This window comes from Ixodes scapularis, unplaced genomic scaffold, assembly GCF_016920785.2.
Source record: "Ixodes scapularis isolate PalLabHiFi unplaced genomic scaffold, ASM1692078v2 PGA_scaffold5__190_contigs__length_132052651, whole genome shotgun sequence".
In the NCBI taxonomy this organism is placed as follows: Eukaryota; Metazoa; Arthropoda; class Arachnida; order Ixodida; family Ixodidae; genus Ixodes; species Ixodes scapularis.
This window is the reverse complement of record NW_024609880.1, coordinates 88748636-88774497: the sequence shown is the minus strand read 5'-3', so window position 1 is coordinate 88774497 and position 25862 is coordinate 88748636. Positions and strand designations below refer to the sequence as shown.

Genomic DNA, 25862 nt, shown 5'->3' with positions numbered 1-25862 from the left:
TCAATCTCGATCTCTTTTTCCAAATATACGGCCGTCCATTCGAAATATCGCCTTACGAGTAGTGTTGTAAGGATTGTAGCGTCCCATCTACAGCTCCTGCATTGTTTTCTGAAATCCAAATTTCGGTTCACCACTCCTTTAAGGAAAAGTGCATGTTACGACGTGTAGTTTATTCGCTCTGTTAAAATAGTTTTATTGCCCTGCAGTTGTCGAAGACTGAACTGATTTAGTAAATGGATCGAGATTTAAAGGCATTTTGCGTTTTTACTTTCTATCCCCTTCTATTACAACACTTCCAACAACACTCTTTTTGCTGTAAATATTTGTCTGTGTTATAATCACAGTTCAAATAGTTTTTATGGCACTTTGAGGAACTGCGGGGTTTTCTATAGTACTTGCATCGCTTTTTACAAGGTGATGAACGAGAATTACCTGCTCCAAAAGCTGAAATCGGAGGGGGGGACACGCTACCACAGCCATGATGGAGCACTTACACATATTTTTGTTGCAGTCTATACTTCTGAGCATCGCCAGCAATGACGGGCCCATGTGCTGGACGGACCATGGGACGCCACTGAACCGATCATTCTCGAGCCAACCACGGGAAAACAGCGGCTCCCAGAACCCGTCCTGGTGTATTTCAAGTTAGAAGCATTAGGAGCCTGCCAACATTGGTCGTCAGCTGCGATGCCTCTACAAAAGCCGCTATCCCAGGCCGGTCATTCGGGGCACGCTAGCACAGCCGTGATGGAGCACTCAAACATCTTTTTTCTGCAGGTTGGTTATTTGAAAACTTCAGCTTGCTGTCATTCTAGCAACTAATGTCTGCTAGTGGTATTGTGGCCCAGTGATGGCCAAATTTAACACAGCTCTCTTGAAATTTTCTGACAATTATGTTGTAAATTTTTTTGATTCTACAGTTAATGACAACTAGTTACTTTCCAAACAAAAGTTGCTAGAATTCTTGCCTTTGTTCTATGCTTTCGTATTCGGTTAGACAGCACTAAACCCTGGTACATGGAAGATTTTAAAAGCTAGGGCAAAAGAAAGAAAAGACTATTTAAGATAGCCAAAAACTCGAATTTCGAGGCAGCCTGGACCAAATATAACTCTTGGGCCAAACTCTGTATCGAACGTGTGCATTTCTTCGAAGACAAATTTTATAACTGTGAACTGCCTTCAATGTTATAGAATAACCAAAAAACGTTTTGGAAACTTATTTCCTCATATCAGTCATCCCGTTCAATACTCTTGATGAACAATGATGGCACTGTTATTTCGGACAATGAATGTCCTACGGTTTTGAACAATTGCTTTTAGTCTACTTTTACTGATGGAGATAGTTCCTTTTTACCTTTTGTACCAGATGTAAATTTTAGGTATATGGACCCTATTTCTATAACACCGTCTGAAATTGCGATATTAATGATAACCTCTAAATTTTCAGCTTGGCTGGTGTCGACTCAATTAATACAAAAATTCTAAAAAATACCAAGGGTTGTCACAAAAAATAGGTGACGAGGCGAAGTAAAACTGAACAAAATGAATGTTTAATGGGGCGAACTTTGCCCAAATTAAAGGGAAATAACAGCAAGTCGGAGGCGTCGAGTGTCTTCAATACAACAGGGTCGAGCACAAGCGATAACTGATTGCATAAGGCCACGCGGGGCTTCTTTTATAGCACTCTCCTGTCTAGAACATTCTGTACTCGAACATTCTGTTCTAGAATTAACCACGGCCTTATCAAATTTTCTAGAAGCATCGTCTTAGGAATAAATAAAGACATCTGCCGGTCCCAGGATTCAAACCCGGGACCTCTGCATGACAGTCGGGCGCGGTGCCCCCTGGGCTACCCCTAAGCACGCAGTAATATGCAGTCTACTTTTCCAGCATTCATCCACTGGTTGCATCCCACCCGAGTGGAAGGTTGGGAAGGTCGTTCCAATCTACAAAAGTGGCGATCGTCACTCTGCGGGAAGCTACCGTCTCGTATCATTAAAGGGACCATGAAATGATTTTAAAATCGAATTTCATCCACCGCACGTTGTAAAAGGTGTAAAAAGGAACACAAAAACACAAGACTAGGGAGCCCAAAAAAATTATTTGCTATAGAACTTTTAAAAGAAAACTGGACTCTTTTGCGACTTCTTTCCTTCGAAAGCTCTGCCTTTTCACTACGATGCATACGCAGAAACGGTGCACGTCAGCCGAATCCACATCGCCTATTGGGTAAGAGCCTACCTCACCAGCACCGCGATCGTAAACAATAAATAGCCGGCGAATGTTTCCTAAAAGTTTTGTTAAATAATATTCAGATCCACATTTTGTAGCCTAATTAGAGATGTGTGGCGAAAATTGCCAAATTTGATAATGCTGAGAGCCAAGCGCCATCTATCGTGTGGTAAACGAAGCAACTACTGCGCGTGCGCAGTAGGGCAGGGCCAAGTTCAGAACGGTTATTTTCTTTGGTTTCCTTCCTCTCAAAACTCTGACTGACTGAACGTTTATTTTTCTACGTGTTCATCTCGCGCGTGCCGACTTCAAGCAGCAAGAAAGAAATGTACTTAAAACAAACCACGACGAACAAGAACGCTGGATCCACAAACACCCGAGAAGAGCGACAACAGCCGCGAATCCCGCTCCGATGAAACTCTCGGAATATAGGCCTAGCAGGCACTCCGACTCGGCGCAGCGTTGCTTCGTCGCAAGACCGTCTGCCTACGACCGGCTGGCGTACTGAATGGAATATGCCCGCGCTACCCTTGTGGACCCTTCCGTATTATAGTTTGATCGCTGACCTCAATTTTAGGTTAAGAGGTGAGGTCAATCTCTTCCCCTTGTTTTCCGAGGCAGTGTTGACGAACACTCGTCGAAAAGGGACCCTCGTCGATCCTCTCCTTGTTTTGTGTGATATAGAGCTGAAATAAACGCTGTATGGATTACCTTCGTAGCACGGTATGTACACTTTGTTATTGGTATGCCATTTTTATTCTGACAGACTGCACGTCACTGTCGAGCTGTAACAGTTCGTGGGAGGTATACGTGCAATACCGGTCCAACCTTTCTTTGCCGAGTGTCGCGTCAGTATCGAGTTGCAATTGTAAAAGATCGGTCCCGAAGCGCTTACCAACAGCGCGAATACAGCACTTCATCAAACGCGCGCGTCCGCTCCGAGTGTGAACAGGTATTTACGTGGCTCTTGCTGACAGTTCAAACGTATCTTTTTTAACGTCGGCTCGCTCCTGCATCTCCGAGACCGCGAAAAACGCCGCGGCAAATTGTTCCCATCTGCACTTCCCAACAGGCATACCGGCGTATGGGACTAGTCCCATGCTGTCGCTGTAGCGCAACGTATCTCATTGAATTTCGCTCAGCTGCGATGCGGCGATGAGAGGCGCCGATTCAGAAAATACGTCGGTGACATCGACGCAGTAAAACCCACCGGCGCACCCCAACTCGCTAACGCTCCTATCTCCTACTGCAGAGAGAACTTCCGGTTCCGGAAACATCGTACGTCACGGCTTGTTTTGCGGTCAAGAAAAAGTCGATATTTCATTAATTTTTTGTGTAGAAGTTAACAAACCGAGACGAAAACGGATGCCTGTTCGGCATTCAGTGAACATTGACGGTTTATTGTAAAAGTTATCTGGAAAAAGTAAAAAAGTCATTTCATGGTCCCTTTAACCAGCGTTGTATGCAAGTTGTTAGAACTCAAAATATTTTCTCATGTAGTATCGCATCTGGAATCTACTAACAACTTTTTCTACCAAAATCAGTACAGGTTTCGTAAAAGATATTCATGCTAGAGGCAGTTGCTGGAGTTCACCCGTGATATTCATGTTAATATGAACACTAACTCCCAAGTATGATGCCATATTTTTTATTACTCTAAGGCTTTCGATCATGTATCTCACTGTCATTTAATATCAAAACTTTCCTCACTAAATCTTGATTCTCTCACTTTATCATGGATTCGAAATTTTCTTCGTGAAAAACAGCACGAAAGGGAAAAGGACAAAAAGGAAGGACTACATAGGATAAGTGCTTACTAACAACTGATTTTTCATTGGAGTGTGTAGATGGCACTATGTTCGCTCGGGTATAAGGCGCACCGTGGATTTTGCACTTCCTTCTTCTTCATTGCACACTCCACATGCTAGCCAAGATTCAGAAAATGAATCTCACTGTTCGTTGGAGCCAGTGAAGGTTGGCTTACTCAAGATGGTCTGTTTTTTATTATGTAATAGGTTTCCTTCATTATGTAATAGGTTTCCTGCAGTTTGCACCGCAATCTCGACAGTGTACCGCTAAATGCTAGTATGCGGTCCCTTGCAATGAGCTTTGGTGTTCTCAGAGTCCGATGTTCAGGCGTCGCCTGGTCACCCAGGTATCCTGGTCAGCAGATAAAAATCAGAAACATTAAAAGATATATTTTTGTAATTATTGGAACTTTAAATATTCTTAAGTGTTTTCTGTATGCCCAGTAACCTATGGGGGTATCATGTAATGAATACTCTAACTTGCCTAATTTCTGTGTCCTGGCCCCTTTCAAGTGATTTCATTTGGGTTTACAGCTTTCTTGAATCACACTGGCACCTGCAGTGCACTTACGTGCAACTCATAGTTTGCAGGTATCGGGTGGTTTAGTTTGTCATTGCATTCTGTCCAGAACCTAACCACATTCCACATTTTTTTGTTTTTCTTTGTTTCGAGGTTCTATAGTTATTCATATAGAGACTTGATTGCTGTGCAGGTTACGAACATTGCCTTCCACTTGAAAGCTGGACGTAACCCAGTAATTATTTTTCAAGAATAGATACGAACATGTTTTACTCAGTGCTGCATCTTGTGTGCACTTGCTTGCAATTTCTTACTAACACAGTGTTCGAACACCTATCTCTGGGAGGTGCACTTGGCAGTAACCTCTGAAATTAACTTGTGACAGCAGGCTTGAAGAAACTCATTGAATGTGGAAATTTCATTTTGAAAGGTATTTTTCGAACTTGCCTTGTTAAAATGGTTTCATAGCATAAGTCACACGTTGGTTTCACTGATTAGTGCCTGCCAGAATGAATCTGAGTTACCTGCACTGCGCTTATGTATAACTCATAGTTTGCAGAAATCGGGAGGTTTAGTTTGTCATTGCATTCTGTTCAGAATCTAATCACATTCCACTTATTTTTTTTCCAGGTTCTGTAGTTTTCCGTATGGACTTGATTGCTCTGAAAATCAGAGATTGCCTTGTACATGAAAGCTGGACATGGCCCACTAATTATTTCTCAAGAATAAAGGTATGAACAGGTTTTACTCCGTACTGCATCTTATGTGCGCTTGCTTGAAATTTCTTGCTACCACAGTGTGTAATTATCTCTTGAGAGACACAGTTGGCAGTAACTTCTGAAAGTAACTCGTGACAGCATGCTTGCAGAAACTCATTGATTGCAGCAATTTTGTCTTCGAAGGCATTTTCGGACTTCCTTCGTTAATTCGTAGTATAGGTCTCAAGTTGGTTTTGCTGTCTAGTTCCCGCGAGAGTTAAGCTGAGGCTCTTGCAATGCGCTCACGTCTAACTCATAGTTTGCAGAAATTGGGAAATTTATTCTGTCATCGCACTCTGTTGATAATCTAATCACATTCCATATTTTCTGTTTTGCTTTTCCAGGATCTGTAGTTCTTCATATGGACTTTATTGCTCTGAAAATCAGAGATTGCTTTGTACATGAAAGATGGAAATGGCCCACTAATTATTTCTTGAGAAAAAAAGGTATGAACATGTTTTACCTAATACTGTATCTTGTGTGCACTTGCTTCAAATTTCTAACAGTGTTTAAGCACCTGCTAACCGCTGGGATGCGCAGCTGGCGTTAACTCCTGAAAGTAACTTGGGCCCACAACCTAATCAGATTTTATGGTCGCTAGATATTTACTTTGAATTGTTCCCGCATCAAAAATTAGTTGGTGTGTTGTCCGTAACTTGCGGCGGCAAAAAGCTGCAACTCTCAATCACTGAGCTGCACGTCATGCGTGACAACGGGAATCATTCAGACATTAAAAATTAGCTGCCGTGTTGTCCATACCTTGCAGTAACGGCTAGAGCCTGTTGAACTGCTAGCTGCAATGATCTAATAAAACGGACGTCTCAGTGAACAATAATTACATTAGTAAAATGCTATATTTATTGTTCACTGAGACGTCCATTTTGTTAAGTCACTGCAGCTAGCAGTTTAACAAGCTCTGGCCGTTGCTTCAAGGTGCGAACAACACGCCAGCTAATTTAAACGATTCCCGTCGTCGTGCGTCACGTGCAACTCTGTGATTGAGAGTTGCGGTTTTTTGCCGTCGCAAGTTACGGACAACATGGCAGCTAATTTTTGATTCCGGAACAATACCCGTATCCGTGCATCTTGTGCAGTACAGTGACTGAGAGTTACAGTTTTCTGCCATGCTTCTACCCAGGTCAAGTTACGGGGAAAACCGTGGGGCCTCATTACTGTCATGCACGTAATAGATAGTTAATGCTGTGACCGTGATGGAAGACAACACTAATTGTATCGGCATCAAAAATTAGCTGGCAATTTTTATTAATTTGACGGAATTTGTTTTTACAGTGAATGTACTTTTTGTCAGGATCTGATGAGCTTGGATTGTGTCTAACTCTGGACCGGGAATCTCCGACGAGTCCAGCGTGTAATCCACGGCGAAAGGCCCTGTACAGCGCTATTTGTAAGTGCTTTTTATTCTAATAGTCCGTGAGAGACGTTATGATTGGTTATTTTTGTGTTCGAAGTCGTGTTTATTTCATTTTCGCTGTTAAAATATGGCTGTCTTCTTGGCGGTAGATGTGTGCTGTAGTAAAGTCCTCCCAGTAGGTCCAAAGCCGAGTGCCGCAGAGTGTTGAGTTAGTCCTTATTTGCCAAGATTCGGCTTGTTGGGTGCGAGTGGAGTGTCAGTTACGTCACTGCGATGTGTGAATGTATTTGCCAGGAATTATCTTTACCCAACGAGTTTTTTTGTTATCTGACTGATTTATTTTAAATTCTTGATTCATTCAAATGTCATGTTCTGTTCAACTGTCATGTTCTTTCGTATAACAGGGTATTTATTGGACTGTTAATTTAGTAGTACATTTGACACTGGTTAGCTGAAGAGGGAGGCTAGCGGTTTGATTTTTAACTTGTAAATAATATGGAGGTAATATGGGTACATTTATGACTACATATTTCTGTGCCGCAAATACCGTAAGTCTTAAAACATTCTTTTTTTGTTTTCAAATCAACGTAGAAATATAGGTGTGAACTTAAATGGCAAGTTTGTAATTATCAGTTCTTAAAAACACCTGAAAAAAAAATGTTTTTTTTTAAAGTCTTGTTGGGGCACGCGTGTCAAAGAAAATTGAAGCAAAAAAACATTTTATTTTACAGAAATATTGATGGCGCGAGGTGCCTTGCAATTAAGTCAGTAGTCACCTCCTTTCAACTGCTTTTCTCTTGGCATTCGGGCGTGTGGAGGAAAGGTGGATCGGCTTCACCTTCACGTTGAGGTGGAAAGAACGAATGACCATCTCGTTGAGGTGGAAAGAGCAAATGACCATTCTGTCATGTCATGGACTTTGCCCGCATAATTTGAAATCAATCTTTTGCCGTCAATATTGCTCTGAACATTTTTTTTTCCGCATAAAATTCTTTTGACACGCGCGTCCCAACCAAACTGCTTAAAATAAATTTTTTTAGAGGCCCTTTAAAGCTAGCTGAAGGGTTGAGAGTCACTATGATGTTGCAAGAGTAGGCCTAAGCAATTTATAAATTCACCTTCCTACTATTTGAAAAAAAGAAAAAAAGAGCTCTAAATTTGACCTTGCAATGCATGTGCCTGCGCCTGCACCTGCATTCAGAGTGGCGCAACCAGTTCATTCACATGCACCAAGAAATTTAGAGCGCACATCTATTGTGCAGCTAGCTGCATGATGAAGTGGCACACATGAACATGCTTGCTATCTAGTAGTGTCGGTTGTGGCGGAGCTTAAGCAGGCCATAATGCATTCTTTGTTTTGACATGTGGCACATTTATCAATTATTTTAACTCTTGCGAATCACAACCTGTGTGTTCTTGGGTTGGGCTGCTTTTATTTATATATATATGTATATATATATTTTTTTTTATAGAATTTGTGCATTTTAGTATGTATAAATGTTTATTTTTTTTTATTAAGGTTAAATGGTACTTTATAGCAAATTTGCTCCTTGTAGAGCTGAAATTACATTTAGTCAATGGTCTCCCCAAACTGAGATGTTATATGCATTTGCTAGCTTTTTTTTTTTGTAAAGGTGTAAAATAAGCTATAGTATACGGCAGCCAGCTCTGAAGCACAATAGATTGTTCAAACTAATTAATCTATAAAAACTTGGACGATTCCACTTGGACAAATCCAGTTGTTAAGAAATTGTATTCATCCTACCCTTCGGGAAAGTCTGTATAAATATAGAGCTATGTCTTTCGCCACTGTGGGCAGAGGCCAGCGAAATTGCTACCGTTTGGAAGGTGGAGGGGTGATGTGCAGGGAAGCTAAGCCCTATCCCTCTCTCCCATATTGTCTGCTATAATTGTTTCAAATATAAAAAAAAAGGGGGGGGGGCAACTGCCCCCTCCCCTTGCACCCTTGTCCCGATGCCACTGTCAGGGGGTAATAACTTGGGGATGCCATAAATAAATGCAACCACTTACGGCTGCCATTGCATACAAAGGAGAAAATAGAGAGAGAGGGAGAGCGATGTGGATTATCTTTCTCTTAGGTATTTATGTCAGAAGGGGTACTAATGATTTTGGATGGTTGTGGCTGAGCGAGATAGCCATGAGTGCTGCCTAAGTGTTTGGTTCGGACTCTTGTTCAATCGGCAAAAAAGCAAGTCTCAGTCAACTATTCAAGTATATCCTATGAATGGCTCCTGGGATTTTCGAAAATGGTCTATTATCTTGCAAATGAGTGTGCTGGTATTAACTAAGGACACTTAGCAAGCTGTTTACTCATTTTTAATATTGCTGACTTTACATTAAAGCTGGTGAACTTTCAGCTTTCTGCAATGCATAGTTTTTTTATTAGGTCCAAAAAAGTTGGGTATATCTTTCTTGATTGGATTCTGCATTATTGTGATCATTCAGCTGTGTTGAATGAAACATATGGGTTTCTTATCCGAGATTTGATATTTATTTTTATGCAGTCGGGGGGTGGTGGTCATTGCCTTGATTTCATAGTGTTCTGGCATAGAATTTTAGGAATTATTGCCATATAAGAATACACTTTCCATCAGAAAACTAAGCAACCTCATTCTTTGCAGCTCCTGCCATGGAGGTGGTAAAGAGCCTGGCAGCCCTGCTGAAGGATTCAACAGCTTCTCTCATTGAGAAGGTATGGTATTCCATTCTGATATAATTTCTAACCTCTTAAACGAAGTGAAAACTGGCTCACATATCAATTTCAGTATGCATGGTAACTCAGAACCCTGCTCGCAGGTACCTGTGAAGCAAAAGCAGCCAGGGAGGCTGTTCTAAGAGCAGCCTCTCTGGCATCTCGTAGAAAAAAAGAAACCTGCAGTTTAACAGAGATTCATCATCACCAACTCGAAGAACACACAAAAAGCATCGAAAGAAATCAGAAGAGTAGCTTTAAAAAATATGAAGTTGTTTAAAAACTTGGTTTGCCAAAAAAATTTAAAAATATTATAATGTGGCTAAATATGGTGAAGGAGATGTTCAAACACTTGTTCTGCACCTGTTGCTGGGCTGACAGGCAGTATTGGTCTTATACCTTCAGCCTCTATAAGAGATGCTCTAATAAAGCAACAAGCAACAGTGTTTTATATAGGCATGTATTACCTCAGCAGACTCCGAGCATACCGAGATACATACAATAAAATGCAAATAAGCCTGTCGTTCTTATTTGGTAATTCTGGCAATTTATAAAGACAATGTGGTGTGAAGTGGGGAAAGAAAGTTTAGGCTTCAATCTTTGAGCTAGTTGAAAGGCCAAAATTATAGCAAAAGGCAGGATATGGTGTTGTTGCTCTTATTGTGTGCTGGTGTAACATGAACAAATATTTTCATCTACAAATTGTCACTTTACTGAAGTGTCCCTTTAATGGTGTGCTACTTGATGTGCTATTTGCATTGTGTTGTATTTTTTTGGGCCCACGAGGGGGCCACATAAATTGCCGCGCATGATGTGGTGGCCGAGTGGGCACCACTCCTGGGTGTCATGCAGGGGTCCTGGGTTTGAATCCGGGGACCACTGCAGTTGCTTAATTACTCGAAAAACCCGTGGTTCTAGAAATTTGCTCACAGTGCTCAATGCTCAATGCCTTGTGTTGTAATGGTCTCATATATTGAACCGCCTCTACAGAGGTCAGGGAATTTCACCTGAAATTGTCAGGGAAAATCTGGAAAAGTTGGGGAATTTCAAAATAATAATTCGCTAGACACCCTGAAATTGCTGTAATTACCCCGAGGAGACTGAGTAGACTTTCTTTGGTAATTATCTTCCTTTCAAATACTACAAATTGCCCATGTTTCTTCTTCACAGGAGGAGGATCATGTCCAGCCAGCCTTCCCTGTGATGCAAGTCAGGGGAGGGGCCTCAAGTTCACCACTCACAGTGGTGCTGTAGGACTGCTCTTTCGAGGTAACGGACATTGTGGCTGGTATTGCGCTCATTCTTGCGCTATACTGGGTCCATGACATTTCCTGCTGTCCAAAAGCATCCTGGTCACTTGCTGTGATTGGCAACTTCATTGGCTTGACCTACAAGACCAAGTCATTCTTGGTACTAGATTTAATTTCAAAACTGGAAGATTGAGATCTTAAATGAGTGTATTTTTTACATGTACATTAAAATCTGTTTTTTTAACGAGCACCGTATTACTGTTTTCACTCGACCTTGTATGAGGGCCTGTATGGGCACCCTCTGAAAAGGCTCAAGCAACACCTTTCGTCCTGTGAGCACATGCAGAATTTTCTTCGGACATTCGCTTCCGTGCATTGCGGAGTGTTGTAGCTGTGAACAAGAAATGCCCATATTCGAGGGAAATAAACACCTTGCTTAAGGGATTCAATGTCTTGGAAGCTCTTTGTTTGCCCTTCTATAGAGTTCAGGCACACTACATGAAAGGGAAAAGATAACACCTAACAGAGTGTACTTTTAGCTCTGACGTAGAGCTTAATTAACACTTCTTATGGAGCTGAAGTTACCCTTTACGAGGGAGTTAAAATAACTCTTGGCATGAAAGTGTAGCCTTGACCACTCATTAGAGTTGTTCTATTTGCACCTAAGAGAGTAGCCACAACATTCGCTTCGAGGGTACGTACAACACCACCTGTAGGAGTCTATGCTACTCTTCAAAAGTGTTAATTTTACACCTCATTTCAAGGAGTAACCGTTACCCTAGAAAAGAGTAACACTAACCCTCGTCAAGAGTAACTCCTGGTTACTCTCAAAAGTGTAAAGTCAACACCTCGTTTTGAAGAGTAATTGTAAGTCTTGTCAAGAGTAACTCCTTGTTACTCTTAAAAGAGTAAAGTCAACACCTTCTTTCGAAGCGTAACCCTAACTCTCAAAAAAGGGTGGATTCTGCGACAAACCATTTACACTCCAAAAAGTGTTAAGATGACGCCTTTTTTTTTTTTAGAGTGTATCTGATTCCTCGCGCCGCGCGTTCTGCCCCGCCGCGTCCTTACCTAAAGAGTGTATCTTACACCGTGCCCTGAACTGACAGCAGTCGTGACGTATTTTTCTGACCATTTTTATTATAGCAAGAGTACGCGTGCATAGCTTTTGAAAGGCGCTGAAGACGCACAAGAGCGGAGATTTCGAAAACTCCTTATATGAAGTCACGCACCCGGAAGGAGGGGCTTGAGCGGTATTTTGATAATAATTTTCTGCAGCCCCGTGCACCAAATTCAAAAATAATTTCGATATTTGTATTCCTGGAACCCAAATGAAGATTGTTTAAGTGTGTTCTCTGATATACAAAACGCGCTTCAGTTTCCCTTTAATGAGACATTAGATTCGTCAGTAGCGTTCGAAATCCCAGTTTGCCCCTACCGCGCGCCTCTGCTGGTACCCCTTTTATACATGGCGTGCGCGCGACTTCATACCGCATTCTACTGGTGGTCATTGCTACTTGTTTTTGCAGAATAAAACAAATTGAATGGTGCTTTTTGTATGCCCCAGAAGACACGCGCTGTGTAGAAAAGCATCCCCAACGGCCGCCAATGTGATGTCGGTGTAAGTAATTTATAGCCGCAGTGACGTGAGGATATTTGGGGTCACCGGCGGGATCCTGGTGTTGTTGGTAATGGCTGTTGGCTTCCATGAAGTTTAGGACCGGCAGCCTCTGTGATTCGCCCGGAGGATTATGTCCTTGCAGCATATCCTTATTTTTATATTAGAAGAAAATAAGGGTGGACACCAGTTGATGCTATTAACTTTGGGTAACGTGGAAAGCCTTATTGCCGTGACTTCAAGAGGGTCTTGTAGGGCGATGGTGTTGCGGACCATCGCAATATGTCTACCATGAATCGAGCTCGGCCTCGTCGGAGTAGACAGATAACAGTGCTCGATTTTGCAACGTGAGCCTTTACACGTCTGCTCCCAGTCGTCATCCTTTATTTTATCTATCATATAATTGTAGTACAGTTAACACAACCACTTAATTATAGACTTCAACTGGTGATAGCATGACAAAGGAAATATACTTCTAAAATACTGGTATACTGGTAAACACAAAGAAACATTTACGACTAAATGGAGATGTCGCTTTCTAGTCTTGGTCTCCTTCTATACAGTCGTCTTTCCATACTTCAGATTCTGTGTTGGGGCAGTTTCGTATGTAGACATCCAGACATTCCAGGGAAGCAGGAGGCCTGGCTTCTTCTTCTTCTACTGAATACAATTCGCAACCTGGAAAACAAATACAAAAAAAGTTGATACATTAAGGGCCGGTTGCACCAACGTCGCTTAGCGCAAAGCGGAGCTTAGCCGGGAACTTAAGCTAAGTTTCGGTTTCGTTCGGTTGCACCAAACTCGCTTATCGCTAAACCTAGCACTAAACTACGCTTAACTTAAGCGCCCAACATTGGGCGCTTTGCTTCTGGTTGTTTCTTAATCCTGGATTAAAAACATGGCGGCTGGTTTGTCACGGTCGACGCGGTGGACGAAATTGGTTGTGCAAAGTGTTTTAGGCTACATCAGCGTGAAAGTCTCGACAAAATGACTTTCGATTGTGACAAGGATGCAAAATATTGTCGTGTGAAGTGTTTATCGACCCCTGTTTTCAAGTTGGTTCTCCACTTTCAGGGCGTGCTAGCCCTAACCGAGAAACGTACGGAGCTGTGGGGCTCACGTCTGTATTCCCGTTGGTTCTTCTGTCAACGAGCTTATTCGTATGTACTTACTTATTTTTGCATAGCTGTAACGTATTGTTATTTACCACCTTGTTTATTTACACTTGCAGCGCGTATCCTTCAATCTGATCAGCGCGTTGAATAGTGGCAGTACATGATCTCGGCGATCAGCTGATTGTCGACACCTCTGCCTTTGCATTAGATTGCGGCGCTTTTAAGTAATAAAACAGCGAAAATTCAATTTCTTTCGTTTTCTGAGTTTTGAGACGATCTTCAGTGAATTTTCCTTATCTCGCGAGTAGAATCTTGGCTCCAGAAAACTGTATCGTTCCATAACTGTAACTTTTTTGGTGATCGCATTTTTTTTTTATATACTTTGCTTCATATCTTTCATTCGTTTCCCGTGAACGAGATACTGTTGTTTCCGAGTTGTGCTCTGTGATGGTGTTTTCCCTTTACTTTTGTCGTTTGTTGTCATTGTGACGATGGTTGAGACTATATACCGGAACACGTTTTCAATAAAATTCAGTTGAAAGTTGCGCCTTGTTGTGTCCTCCGTAACTTTTTTGGTGATCGCGATTTTTTAGGAATATTTTGCTTTATACCTTTCATTCGTGGTGACGACAAATCGTAACGACTACTATGTTAGATTCGTTCATTGCTGTATCGGGGCAGGCTGGGGCAGGGGATGCGAAGAGACGACCGTTCTTATCGGCACGATCTGATGTACTAGTGGGAGTTTTTTTTTTTTTTTTTTTTTTTTTCTGAACTCGACAGTGTGAAACTGAAGTCCGTTTGAGGCTGCAGCGGATGTTCAACGACGGTACAGTGCAGTTCTGTCACCTTGCTGATAGCAACGAGTACCGTCGATGCAAGGACTCTTGACCTGACCTCTCGACGACTTCTATTCGAAGATTTCCGGGCATTTTCGCAGCTGGCGTGGCGAGTTCGTCACTGTTTTGAACTTCATCGGTCTCAGGCTTGACTTAGTTTTAGTAGTCATCTTACCTGCCTACTTATATCCGTGATGTTTTGTCTTCAGCGATGTAGCGAGTAGAGTGTCCTTCTCGCGTTCGGTGAGATTTGGGGCCCCCGATGGCTCCTTCACCTCAAAATGTGAGCACGGAAACTACTACCACTGTCAAAATATCCTGTTATCAACCGATATTAAACACACAATCAAAGATGTAAAGAGCATTCGTGTTTATTTGAAGCTTTGACTTCTGTTATTAAAAGTTAAACGAAAAAATGATTGAATTTGGAGGCCTTTAATTTGTTACTCACCGAAGAAATACAGCGAAAAGCAGACGCCGACGACGACTACTACGGCAGTTTTTCTTTTTTTTTTTGTTTACATCGCGTGATTCCTCTCCGCCAATCGTATTCGTCGCTCTTAGCGTTCCCTAGTTTGCTCTGTTTGTCCCTAGATTCCCTACGCAAATCCAGCGTTTAGCTAGGGGCGCGTCTGTAAAGCCGGCTTAACGTTGGTGCAACCGGAATTTAAACCCGTGCTTACCTAAGCTCGGTTTAGGGCGCTAAGCCGGCTTAGGAAAGCGCCGCTTTGGGTTAAGGTAAGCGGCGTTGGTGCAACCGGCCCTAAAACGTCGAGTTGGAACAACTTAGGAAAACACTTGTCGATGCAATAATAGTTAACTGCAATTAGAACTTCAAGGAACATTCCAATTCTTCGCTCGCAGTAACAAAGTGTTCGTATATTTCTCTTAAAGTTATTGGCACGGCGGAAAAAAAAAGTATCCTTGGTGGTCTGCAGCAAGCAGTTACTGGATAATATAATTCATGTACTAAAGGGCATCACTTTAGTGGCTACAACTGATGGTGGGTATTGGAAAAGGAGACAGGTGACGCTGTTTAAAAATCGTCAGAACCCCATTTTACGTAAAATGGTAAAAAAAAATGCAGGACAAGTCTGTTAGGTTAGAAAAGTTTGTCAAAAAATTCAATGAAGCTTTTAGGAACTGCCACTGTCACTGCATTTATGATATACATGTTTCACTGACCTTCTCGAGTCTTGTGGTCTGCTGCCATTAACCGAAATACTTTTACAAAGTCATAGTTGCGCGGAGCGATTTCTGTAGTGCTTTTGCTTCTCAATGGGATGGCCGTTCTTCCATTTATGACAGCTGAGGTTATTTTTACACTTTTACGGCGACTCTGGAATGTTCCAGTTTTATGTAGACAAATGTATATATTACCGTAGAATGGTCCCCATTGCCTGGCATGTATAGACCATACAAATAATCGCCTTCTGTCGTTGTCATCTTTGTCACGCGTGCAACGAGTTCTGAAAGTGCGCGGTAGCTTTTCATTTAATACCAAAATCACTTGGTACTTTTTGCGTGGGTGATAAGCGGCCGAAGAATATCTAAAAAATCGAATGAGGGACAATTCGAAGAGCACGTGTTGCAAGACTTGTTTTTATCGCACCGGAACGCAAGGAGGAGCACGCCACAAAACAGGCAACTTAAAGAGCGCGCAAAAAATGCACGGTGACGACACGGCCAAGAGCACGTTGTGAATGCGTGGTTGAGATCGGGGAAAAAAAAGCTAGCGGGCGCATTGGGGCCTTAAACGAACGCACGAGGTGAGCAAAGAGCAGAAGAACTTGCACACCGTACAGGTAGTCAGTTTCCCCTTTGTCGCCGTCACGGAATCAACGATTCCTATTTTTTTAAAGCCATAAGCTTGCCATAATATGCATTTATTTTATGGTTTTTAACTGAATGTAAACGTTTCACTTAAGTGTAAAAGTCGAAAAGTTTACATTCATCTTCATATCGTCAAATGCCATGACACATAGCCAAATAAAGTTCATTGGAAAATAAAATATAAAATGGCCACATCTCAACGTGGTGAATGATGTTGATTGGGGCGAAGGTCTGGTGGTGCTGATGATACTGATTATATTGTTCATAGTGATGGTGCTGATTTTTTTTTTTTTTTTTGTCATTGCTTCTAGGTAGGTCTGAGTTCCGGGTTGCCGTTTCGACTTCATTATTACTGGTTTATGATCGGTGAAATGCAGAGCCAGTGGTTCTTCTAGCGGATCAGCTTGGATCCGCTAGAAGCCATGGGAACGCCTCACCACCGCTTAAGTGAACGGTCCATGTCGGAAAGAGAATGTGTGGTATGGAACGTGGTTAGATACGCATTTGAGCATTTGACCGCACAACCCTCTCGTCTATAAATTTTGAGCCCATGCATGCAAAGTTTAACGCGATTATATGCGCATTTGTAGACGTTGAGCACTACATGCAACGTTTCATCCATGACAGAAACCCCAGCTCTTGAGTTACTACCACATCTCACAGCCCCCTACTGGTCCCGCAGTCGTGGCTGAGTGGTTAAGGCGATGGAATAGTAGAAATCCATTCGTGTCCCCGCACAGTTTGGAATCCTGTCGACTGCTCAAACATTTTTTTCTTCTCATGTGAGCACGGACGCCGGACGGACGAACGGACGGACGGACGGACGGACAAGGGTAGACCCTAAGGAGCTTCGCCCCTAATATTGTTATCTCCTATCTTGCCTATGCTTAGGCATTCTAAATGAAACAAAACAAAATAAATAACGACATGTTACTGCAGTTTATCGGCCAATTAAAAAAAAAAACATTGTCTTTACACTAGATGTGTTTTTGTCACAAGTCGAATAGCAATAATGATATTCCCGAAAACCTAGAGACGAGAATAAAGGACCTATCTGTTCTCGGCTTTTCAGATATGCTTTACAAGCTTACAAGTGCATCAAAAACAACATAATTTTGTTATTGTGGTCCTTGTCTGAGCCTGTGTGGGTAAATGTGGTTTTATTTCATCGTTTAGTCTAAACTTACGTTGTCATTTGTATTATTCGTTTTTACGAATAATAGCATATTAGCAGTGTCAGCCTTTTCATGTATGTTTATTAGTTAATAAACAGCCATTAATGAGTAAAAACTATATTTGGAACTTCCAATCAATATTTGTTGAATGTCAAACAAATATATAAAAAATATTTTATATAAACCAGGGACCCAATTATTTGTGTTAATAAATGTTTGAGCCAAATACTACTGGTCGAAAATCCGTGCACTCGCTACGGGAAGCATTACGTTCGTCTGTTGGTGGATAATAATGAAATGGTAGAAGAGCGCTAACAATGCTGAGGACAGATGGAAGAGTTGCAAGAACAAAAGGGCGGTGTGTGCGTGCATTTTTTTTTTTTTTTTTGTGTTTAATTTTTGGTTTTTTGCTCGCTGTCACTATATTTGCAGCTACGTTCAATTGGCTTTTCTGAGGCGAGCGTTGGCATTCATTCGAGTGTTTGAGTAAAACAAATGTGAAATCAATTATTTTAAGAAGTAGAAAGCAAAATAGTTGACCTTTCGAAGTAAAAAAAAGAAAAACGATTCAAAAAGTTTAACAAAAATTTTCACGGATATTTCTTTGGATTTATCCGCAAATACTGGGGTGGTTCTCTGCCTTTTTTAATCGTTAGCCGGTTAATCGTAAGCCATACTTTTTGAACTCGTGGGGAAAGAAATATATTGATAGAAATTAGTTCATTAAAAAGTACGTTTTCCTTTTATCGTTTCCATAAAGAACGCATTTTGTAGAAGTTAATTTCAAAGACGGAATTAAAACGGAGTAGTCAGTGGCATTTTTAAGGTTGCATCAAACTACCCGCCATCTTTAGCCCTCGCCTTTTTTTTTAGTATCTGGGTGGTCTAGACGCAGGAGCTCTATGGCGAAAGACCAGGCGATAATTACAAGATAAACGTATAGTTTTTGTAAAATTTCTTAGCACGTCTAAGCTAACGAAAAAATAATTTTTTGTAAGACTTATTTCCGTCAGACTAGCCTGAATCATAAGATATTTCGCGTTTCTCTTTCAATATACTTGTGACTCCTACATTTCTACAGAAATATTATGCACTTGGGGGAAAAGAAGGGGTTACCTGGAGAATATACGAAAGATTTTGTAATGTTTTAAATACGTTTAGGAAAAAGTTTTTTTTTTTTTTTTTAAATGAAGGATACCATGAAATGTAGTAAATTTTTCCTTACCTGTCCCATCTTGTTCATGCGTTGCGCGCAGAACAGCACACGTTTTGTCTGAGTTGATGTACAAAAATTTATACAACGGCGTATGAGGACCTAAATACATAAAAAAAGAAGATTAATAAAGAGTCCGTGACCCTAATAACTTTAAGAGGAAGTTAAGCCGAAGAAAGGAGTAACATGTATTTAGTTGCTTGGGGTTACTTGAACCCAGAGGAGTGAATACAACGAACCAACATAAATGGTAAACTGCTTATGACACACATCGTTTACATCTTGAAATTGTGTCTACGCGGAATGCTGCGACGCATGTGCGTATATTTTCTTTTAGTCTTTCTGGATACCTCTCGCAGCGGAAGGCTAGAAAGACTAGAGACAAACATTTATTTGTCCTCCTCCCTCCCCCCCCCCCCCCCCCGCGCTTTCCACGTTTTCCTCGCTTCTTCCTCTCCCCCTTCTACCCTGTCCAGCGTTGCCTGTTTCCTCCTCCCCATTTTGAGGAGGATCTTCTGCCTTGCAGAATCTCGAGTCTGATCTTCGCGGTCTTTAAGACGGACAGTTGGGCATTGTAATACGTCACGCCGATTCACTGCAAGTTGCCTCAGTGAAATTTTGAGTCAAATTGTTACTGAAAAACACTTATGTTATCTTTAGCTTTTAACGTCGATACTCCGCTTGCACAAAGTACCTTCACTATAAAGGCAGAAATATCCAAACTTCATTATAAAACTTTGCCACTGAAAAATACAATCAATTGATCGACGCAGTGTCTGTGGTAAAGGAGCGCCAAGAAATAAAGACAAAGTGCTCTAAAAGTGAACTTCACTGGGGCCTTAGTCTTACCACCTCCTTTGCAGTAGCATTTTGTATTGCTGAGGACGAGAAAATCTTCCATGGTTAGCTTCGAGGATGAAACGTATTCCGCTTGACACTGTTAACAATGTTTACTATTATAATCTTCAGTTAATAAAAGCGTGCTTGCGAGGACTTGAGTAGTATATTTGCAAAAGACAGAATATAAACTCGGTCCAGTTAATTGAAGTTTCATTCCTTGGCAGCACGAAGAACTCAGGGCATTACGTTTCCTGAGCAACTTTTTACCGCTCCTTATTAAAACAGATTGCACCATTAGGCGATAAGACCGCCGAACATTGAATCAGGAAGCGACAAGCGCGAACAAAATAGGATACGGACAGGGTTTTTTATGCCGCCATTCACGTGAATGCCCAAAAGAAAAGAACGAAAGAGAAACACATATCGTAAATGATTTCATTATAAAATTTGATGATTCATTGTCAACTATTCTTTTGTTTCAGCTGAAGTCGAGACACAGCTGATACTACGCACCTGAATTCTTATCTCGCAATCCGATTTCGGCAGGCCCAGGCGACCCTACACCTTCCGTTGCCGTTCATGCCTCGACAACCACGTCGGGTTCCAGTGTTGTGCAACGAAATGGCCCAAACTTGCAGAAGCTTTTTTTGCAATCTCAAAACAACCGACCTCAACCACCACAAACAACGACATGCCGGACTCTACACAATACGAAACGAGATATCGTCGCAACTATGGCTCCCAAGGGCCGGTTCTGCTATTTGTTGTACCCAATCATCTACGAAACAACAGTTTACTTGTCCTTCAGGACGATCCCCCGGCTTCGTTTCATCTTACGTCCAAGCACAGCCGACGCAACGAGCTAATGGGACGCATCGAACAGCGTCAAAAACGCAAGTCACTGAACCTTTTTTGTTTAGGATTCGTTTCGTGATGACATAACACGTACAGAGACTTGAGGAACACCATGACGGTGCGCTTTCGACGCTGTCTGATTGCTCCCATCAGTTCGTAGCGTCAGCTGCGCCTGGACCTGAGTTAAATAGGTCCTTGAATTCAAACAACCAGTAGCAGCTCTACTGGAAACAGTTAAAAAGCGACGTGTCTTGAGTTTTTTTTTTTTTTCGATTTCATTAGTAGGGGAGTCGTAATAGCAAATTAAACGTTCGACGTAGATGCGTGGAACAGCCGGTTGCGGCGCGCCGAAGGTAGGAAAGCGTGAGGGCGGAGAGAAAAACTAGCCAATACGACGTCACCAGCGGGGTACCCTTGGTCGCCCCTAAGCTGGCTTGCGGATGTCGACGATGAGGTCACGACGCTCTGGACAGAGAATAGGTGGCAGAAGGAATCGTTGCACGCCCGCCGACAATCGCTGAACTATTTTTACGCAATAAATACGGTTTGCGGTTACTTTTGCCCAACATAAGTGCAATAACTGTATTTACGGGACAAAAAGTTATAGCAGTTAGCTCCTAGCCACTATTTTTTACAGTGATTTAGCCTTCTTTTAAACTGAAACGAAATTTAATCCAATTTTGAACACTTTAATACAAAAAAATACAACTCGTTTTCTTGCGGAAGATAAATATAATTGAGAAAGCCTGCTTTGTTTACTGATGCGACATTAGCCCTTGCTTCGTGAGGTAACACTAAGGCTCTTTTTTTAATGATGCTGATAACTTTTTATTTGGCCTATTGAAAGTGGGAAAACGTTACGATTTTTATGAATACTTACTACTTGGAAAGGTGAAGAAAAGCGCATTGTCCTCAGTGTGTGATCCGGAGGTGAATGGATGGACGGTTACGTTCAAGCTGTACCTAGAATTTTGGAATAAGATATGAATTTCGCATTTTCACTTTTAGAAATACAAATAAAATTTTACGCTTACATTTTTTTTGAGCCCTTTAAGCGGTGCCTGAGAAGAGCCTGATACGTTCCGTTACGACGCCCCGACGTAACTTTCACGGATACGCATTCACTTGGAAGCTGTGGCGTATATGTGCGAGTCAACATGTAGAACGTGTCACTGCTACACAGGAGCTGCAAATAAATATGTTAAGCTCACCCACACGTAAAGATATTCTCACGCACGCAATCACGCAGCATGCTCACCAACTTGCTTTTTCACGCAGAACATCGATATGAAAGAGCCTACTCAATATCTGAGGGAAATATGGGTCCGCAGGCGAGTTGGTAAAAGGTTTACATAATCCCACACAAGGAGGGATACAAAAAACACACAGAAGAGATGGACAGCACACAACGTCTATGATACAACATCTCGAAGACATTATGTGTTGTCTCTTGCTTTTACGTGTATTTCTTAACCTTGCTTATCTGTCTCGGGTTAAAGATACACCTTGTCCTGTCGAATAGCTCTGACCTAGATATTGAAGGCCCTCAGACCGAACGCTTTCAGAGTATCAGCAAATTAGTTTGTGATCTTATCTCTGCGCGTGTTCCGCCACTTGCACTCGTACGCTGATGCCAAGAAAGGGCTTCGATCGGAAGGCATGCATCGATTCAGCGTATCAGCTCCAGACTAAGAATATTTGTTTATTCCGCGTTAACAGTATCGCAATGAATTGAAAGCAATGGGTGCCTGTGTTCTCGCGCACGCTCAGGGCTTTTGAAAGCTATAAACCTTACATTCTTAACTTTGCTTTAATGAATATTCGTTGGTGGGTTGTAGGTCGTTGCGAGACTAGAGTTAGTGCAAAACGTTGGAGTTTGGCATTGAAAATGAAGTGAACAAACAGACCATCGTGGGGTAATCAATGTTAACTCCGCGACAGCCTTATAGGTGACCATGTGTTAATTGTGCTTCTTATTGTAAGCCGCCTCGCGATGGGTCCGAAGCAAAGTGCCAGTCTTCGAATTCATCCCCAGTTGGCGGGATCGAATCCCGATTGCGTTGCCCGTTTTCTGCCGGAGGCTTATTGCGAAGAAGGTGCCGTGTAACCGAGATTCGGTTGCACGTCCAAAGATCCACAAGTTGTCGAAATTAATCCTCACTCCTCCGCTGCGGCGTGTGCCAGGTGCTCTTCGTTGGTTTGACACGTGAAACCCGGCAATTTTATTTTATTTGTATTTTATTTTTTATACATACAGTGGCTAGCGATATGAGCTGAAATGCGTAAAGGGCAACCGATCAGTACAGCTCACGTTTTCCAGCGGAGAGCGAGCCAAGCGGTTGAGTGGCAGCGGAGGTGATCATGATACCTGGCTTGCGGGGCCTGAGTATAGCTTTTTGCCTCTGAACACTGTTTCGCGCATTTAAGTCTGAGTGTGAGCGATTGCTTTGCAACCGTTTTGTGACTACTCCAAACCAAATAACAATCTTGCACCATCAATCTATACGGTGGCCCAGAAATGTTCCCCGTCTGCGTCTATACTTCCGAATCTTAATGATCACTGTGGGCTTCAAATAACTGGGTCAATGTTATAGGCAATCATTTCTCATCGATAGTGCTTATATTTAATGTTGCCAATACAACAGCACCTTCGGCCAGTAGTTATACGCAGGTCGTAAGCTTTCTTCGAGTACCTTCTATATTGCGCTGGTGTGTGTTCTCTTGACGTAAGCGGTGACATGCATATCTTTAACCCCTGCGCATTTTAGAAACTGGTAGCATTGCTATGTTTGTGTTTGCAACATGAAAAAAAAAGCAGAAAAATAAAAGCCCATTTGTTCAATCTGAACACAGATCCCTAAGGTTTAAGGGCATGACTGTAGAGGAGGGAGCAGCTTATTAAAGAAGAGTCTAATACATTCTGAGAAAGACCACAATTTCTTTCCGATCAGAGAGAATAATCGCCAACAAAAGCGCCATCGAGGGGCCTCTTTAAATTAAGTGTTATTTTAGAATCGCGCAAACGGCAATAGCTGGTATTGCATGCTCCCACCTAAAAAAAGGAAATTGTTGTGTATGTGTTTATCCAGCCGGAAGTTAGACTACCTTAGTGGGCAGCTGGTTTCTCAGCTGTAGATAAGCAATTTAGCCAGTGCGGTACAACCGCTAGCCTAAGGTCTTGAACGTGCATCACACAGTAGTGATACACGACTGCACGCCGGTACGATGCTCATAAAGATCGAAACGCGCAGGGGTGGGGATTGAACCCGGGATCTTGGGTTCTGCAGCGTGAGCTTTCGCCTCATGCGCTCCGAGCCGGTGTGCGCTAGCCCACTCGGCCACCGATCCCCACTGCTCCCACCTAAAAAAACCCAAATTCTAGTTCTTTCTAATCATGTTTCACAGTAATTAACGGTCGTTACAACATATAGGCCAGAACGCGGTTCTTTACAAGAACTTCTAACAGTTACTTACGTCACTTGCGTGTTGGTGTTCAAAATTGTTTGGATCATCTTCGTAAGGCGTTTTTTGCGAGCTCACAGTGGACGAAAGCACACATTGCTGGCTGGTTGCCACGAGGAAGGTTGCTAGTGCAATTGAATAGAGAGGCATTTTATGCTTCGAACGTAATTCTTATATCGCCTAAAATATCGTCCTTTTATACGTTCTTAGAAACATGGACTACGTAGATGTAACGTAAAGAAAAGAGCGTTTGAGAGTTTTTATTGGTAAGGGTACTATTGTGTTCTGCCGAACGTCAGTCGAATTCCCGTTGAAGGATTAATAAACAAAATGCTCTAAAAAATGCCTCGAATGAACAGATGGAAGCATTGTTGTTCCAGGGTACCGAATGCTCCCACATCATCGCATTTTTTCATGTTAATTATAAAGAATACTGTGGCCAGATGCGATAATTCGCTGCATTTCGGCGGTACGTGGAACGAAAGCGCAGGCTGCGCACTCCGACGTCGCGATTTGAAATATCACGTTGTTGTTTACGACGCGTATTGGCTTTTGCACCCGCGTGCGTTTTCGTAATCGCCACTGCCTAATGCGCATTAGAAATACTGTGTTATCAGGCGCACTGCACTGTTCATATTTCCTTTCAACCAAGAAACCCATTTCGGTCTCCGCATCCGCATGTTTTGATTGAAATGAGCCTCGTGCATCTGTGCGTTGCGAAATTATAGGGAGTTTTAGAATAACGTACGTAATTTTAGCGCATGCTAGCGCTAAATTTAGGACTTGCGTTAGCGCACGACCCAAGAGGTTTTAGAATAGCGTTTCTCAGCCGCGAAGCAAAAGCCCAAGCACCTCGCTCTTGTAACGCCTCCAAGATACAGTCACCATTTTGATTTCACACACGAAATGCTGTAACTTGAAAAAAAGGAAGTTTTCTTCTTTGTCTTTTTTTGTCCAGAGTAACATTTTAGATTTGTTTAAACATGAGGATATGATGCAAGCGGTTTACCGGTCGTGTCCGTTTGTGTCGCCTCTACAAGAGTGGTCTCGTGTATACTGACCTTCGCACACCCTACCTTCGCCGAGAAACGTTCGGGCGTTTAAAACATCAAATTTCCTGTGATCGTTGCCCACATTACTGGGGTTTCCAAACCGAGTGGAACATCGTCCCGTATTGGAACTTGAAGTCGCGAGGATGTCGCCGATATCGGGCTCACGACGCCGCCAAAGAGGCCGCAGCCATGATCCTGGCAACCGCCATTTTTTAACTGTGCTCGTCTTGGCAACTTTCTTGGCAACCAACTTCTCATCACGAATCCTATTTGGAGGAGCGCAAAGACTCTTTGCGTATACGCACGCAAGTTCCGAACATTAGACTACGTTAACATAGCGCACACAAAGCGCAAAACGTGGTTAGCGTTCGGCGCAGGCGCACTGGCGACGATGCAATTCTGTGCGTACGCAAACCTTTAGCCTGCGCAATTCTAAAACTCCCTTATCGTTCTGCGTGATGCGCGTTAAAAATACCAACTTGGAGGTCCGCAAGCGCTGTCTAAATTTCCCATCTGCGGATGAACGCTTGCGGTCATGCCACAAGGACAGAAAAAACCTGCCGCTTTGTAAGTATCCATGTGACCACTTCGATTTTTGCCACCATGATTTCAATATAGATTACAGTTAACCCGCCTAATTATATCTAAAACCGATTTCACTGTTTGTTTAGACGGATCTAATATAGGCTGTCCTCCCATTTGTATAACGATGAATATAAACATACCAATATGTTGGTCGATATTTTAATTGTTTCAAATTAGGGCGGATTTCAGGGATGTGGGGTAGGGCCAGGTCCCCCACCCCCTCCCTTCCTTGCCCCTAGATCCCCCCAAGGGCCACTTTTAGAGCCCAGCTCTTAGGCGCTCGTTCCCGGGCTTCGAGGCATCGCCGTCGGCGTAACCGCGCGCGTTGCATGATGGGACGTCACAGACTTATGCACCAATTCAATTTCTCGCTAAATTTAGCGAATAAACTGAATTGGCGTGTAGGTGTGTGACGTCCCATAATGCAACTCTCCGCATTCAGTTTCACCGCTAAATTTAGCGGTAAAACTGACGTCACATGAGCTCAACACCAATAGACCGATGTCACCAAGCGAACTGCGCAGGCGCGCGCATTCCGGAAGAGGTGCCGCCGCCATGCTACTTGTAGTCATCCCTTCCCGGCTTCCCGGCTACATACAGCTGCGCGCACGTACATCATCAT

General features: G+C 42.5%; 1 protein-coding gene and 1 long non-coding RNA gene across 2 annotated transcripts; one reads left to right on the top strand and one right to left on the bottom strand.

Moving 5' to 3' along the window:
- Positions 1–6685: 6685 nt before the first annotated feature.
- On the top strand, positions 6686–10654 carry LOC121046850. The gene is made up of 3 exons (XR_006078417.1): positions 6686–6723; positions 9333–9403; positions 10574–10654. It is a non-coding gene; the product is annotated as an uncharacterized LOC121046850 (long non-coding RNA).
- Positions 10655–12809: 2155 nt separating this feature from the next.
- Positions 12810–23753, bottom strand: LOC115327087. The gene is made up of 5 exons (XM_029988017.2): positions 23616–23753; positions 21176–21327; positions 21025–21104; positions 18459–18548; positions 12810–12949 (listed from the first exon to the last, which is right to left on the bottom strand). The coding sequence occupies exons 1-5, from the start codon at positions 23751–23753 to the stop codon at positions 12810–12812; spliced, it is 600 nt and encodes a 199-aa protein (XP_029843877.2).
- Positions 23754–25862: the final 2109 nt, after the last annotated feature.

Coding starts and splice junctions, on each gene's coding strand:
- LOC115327087 (XM_029988017.2), bottom strand. CDS start 23,753: ATGCCTCTCTATTCAATTGCACTAGCAACCTTCCTCGTGGCAACCAGC. Junction 21,328..23,615: donor AACACCAACACGCAAGTGAC/GTAAGTAACTGT, acceptor ATTTATTTGCAG/CTCCTGTGTAGCAGTGACAC. Junction 12,950..18,458: donor GCATGAACAAGATGGGACAG/GTAAGGAAAAAT, acceptor TTTGTTTTCCAG/GTTGCGAATTGTATTCAGTA.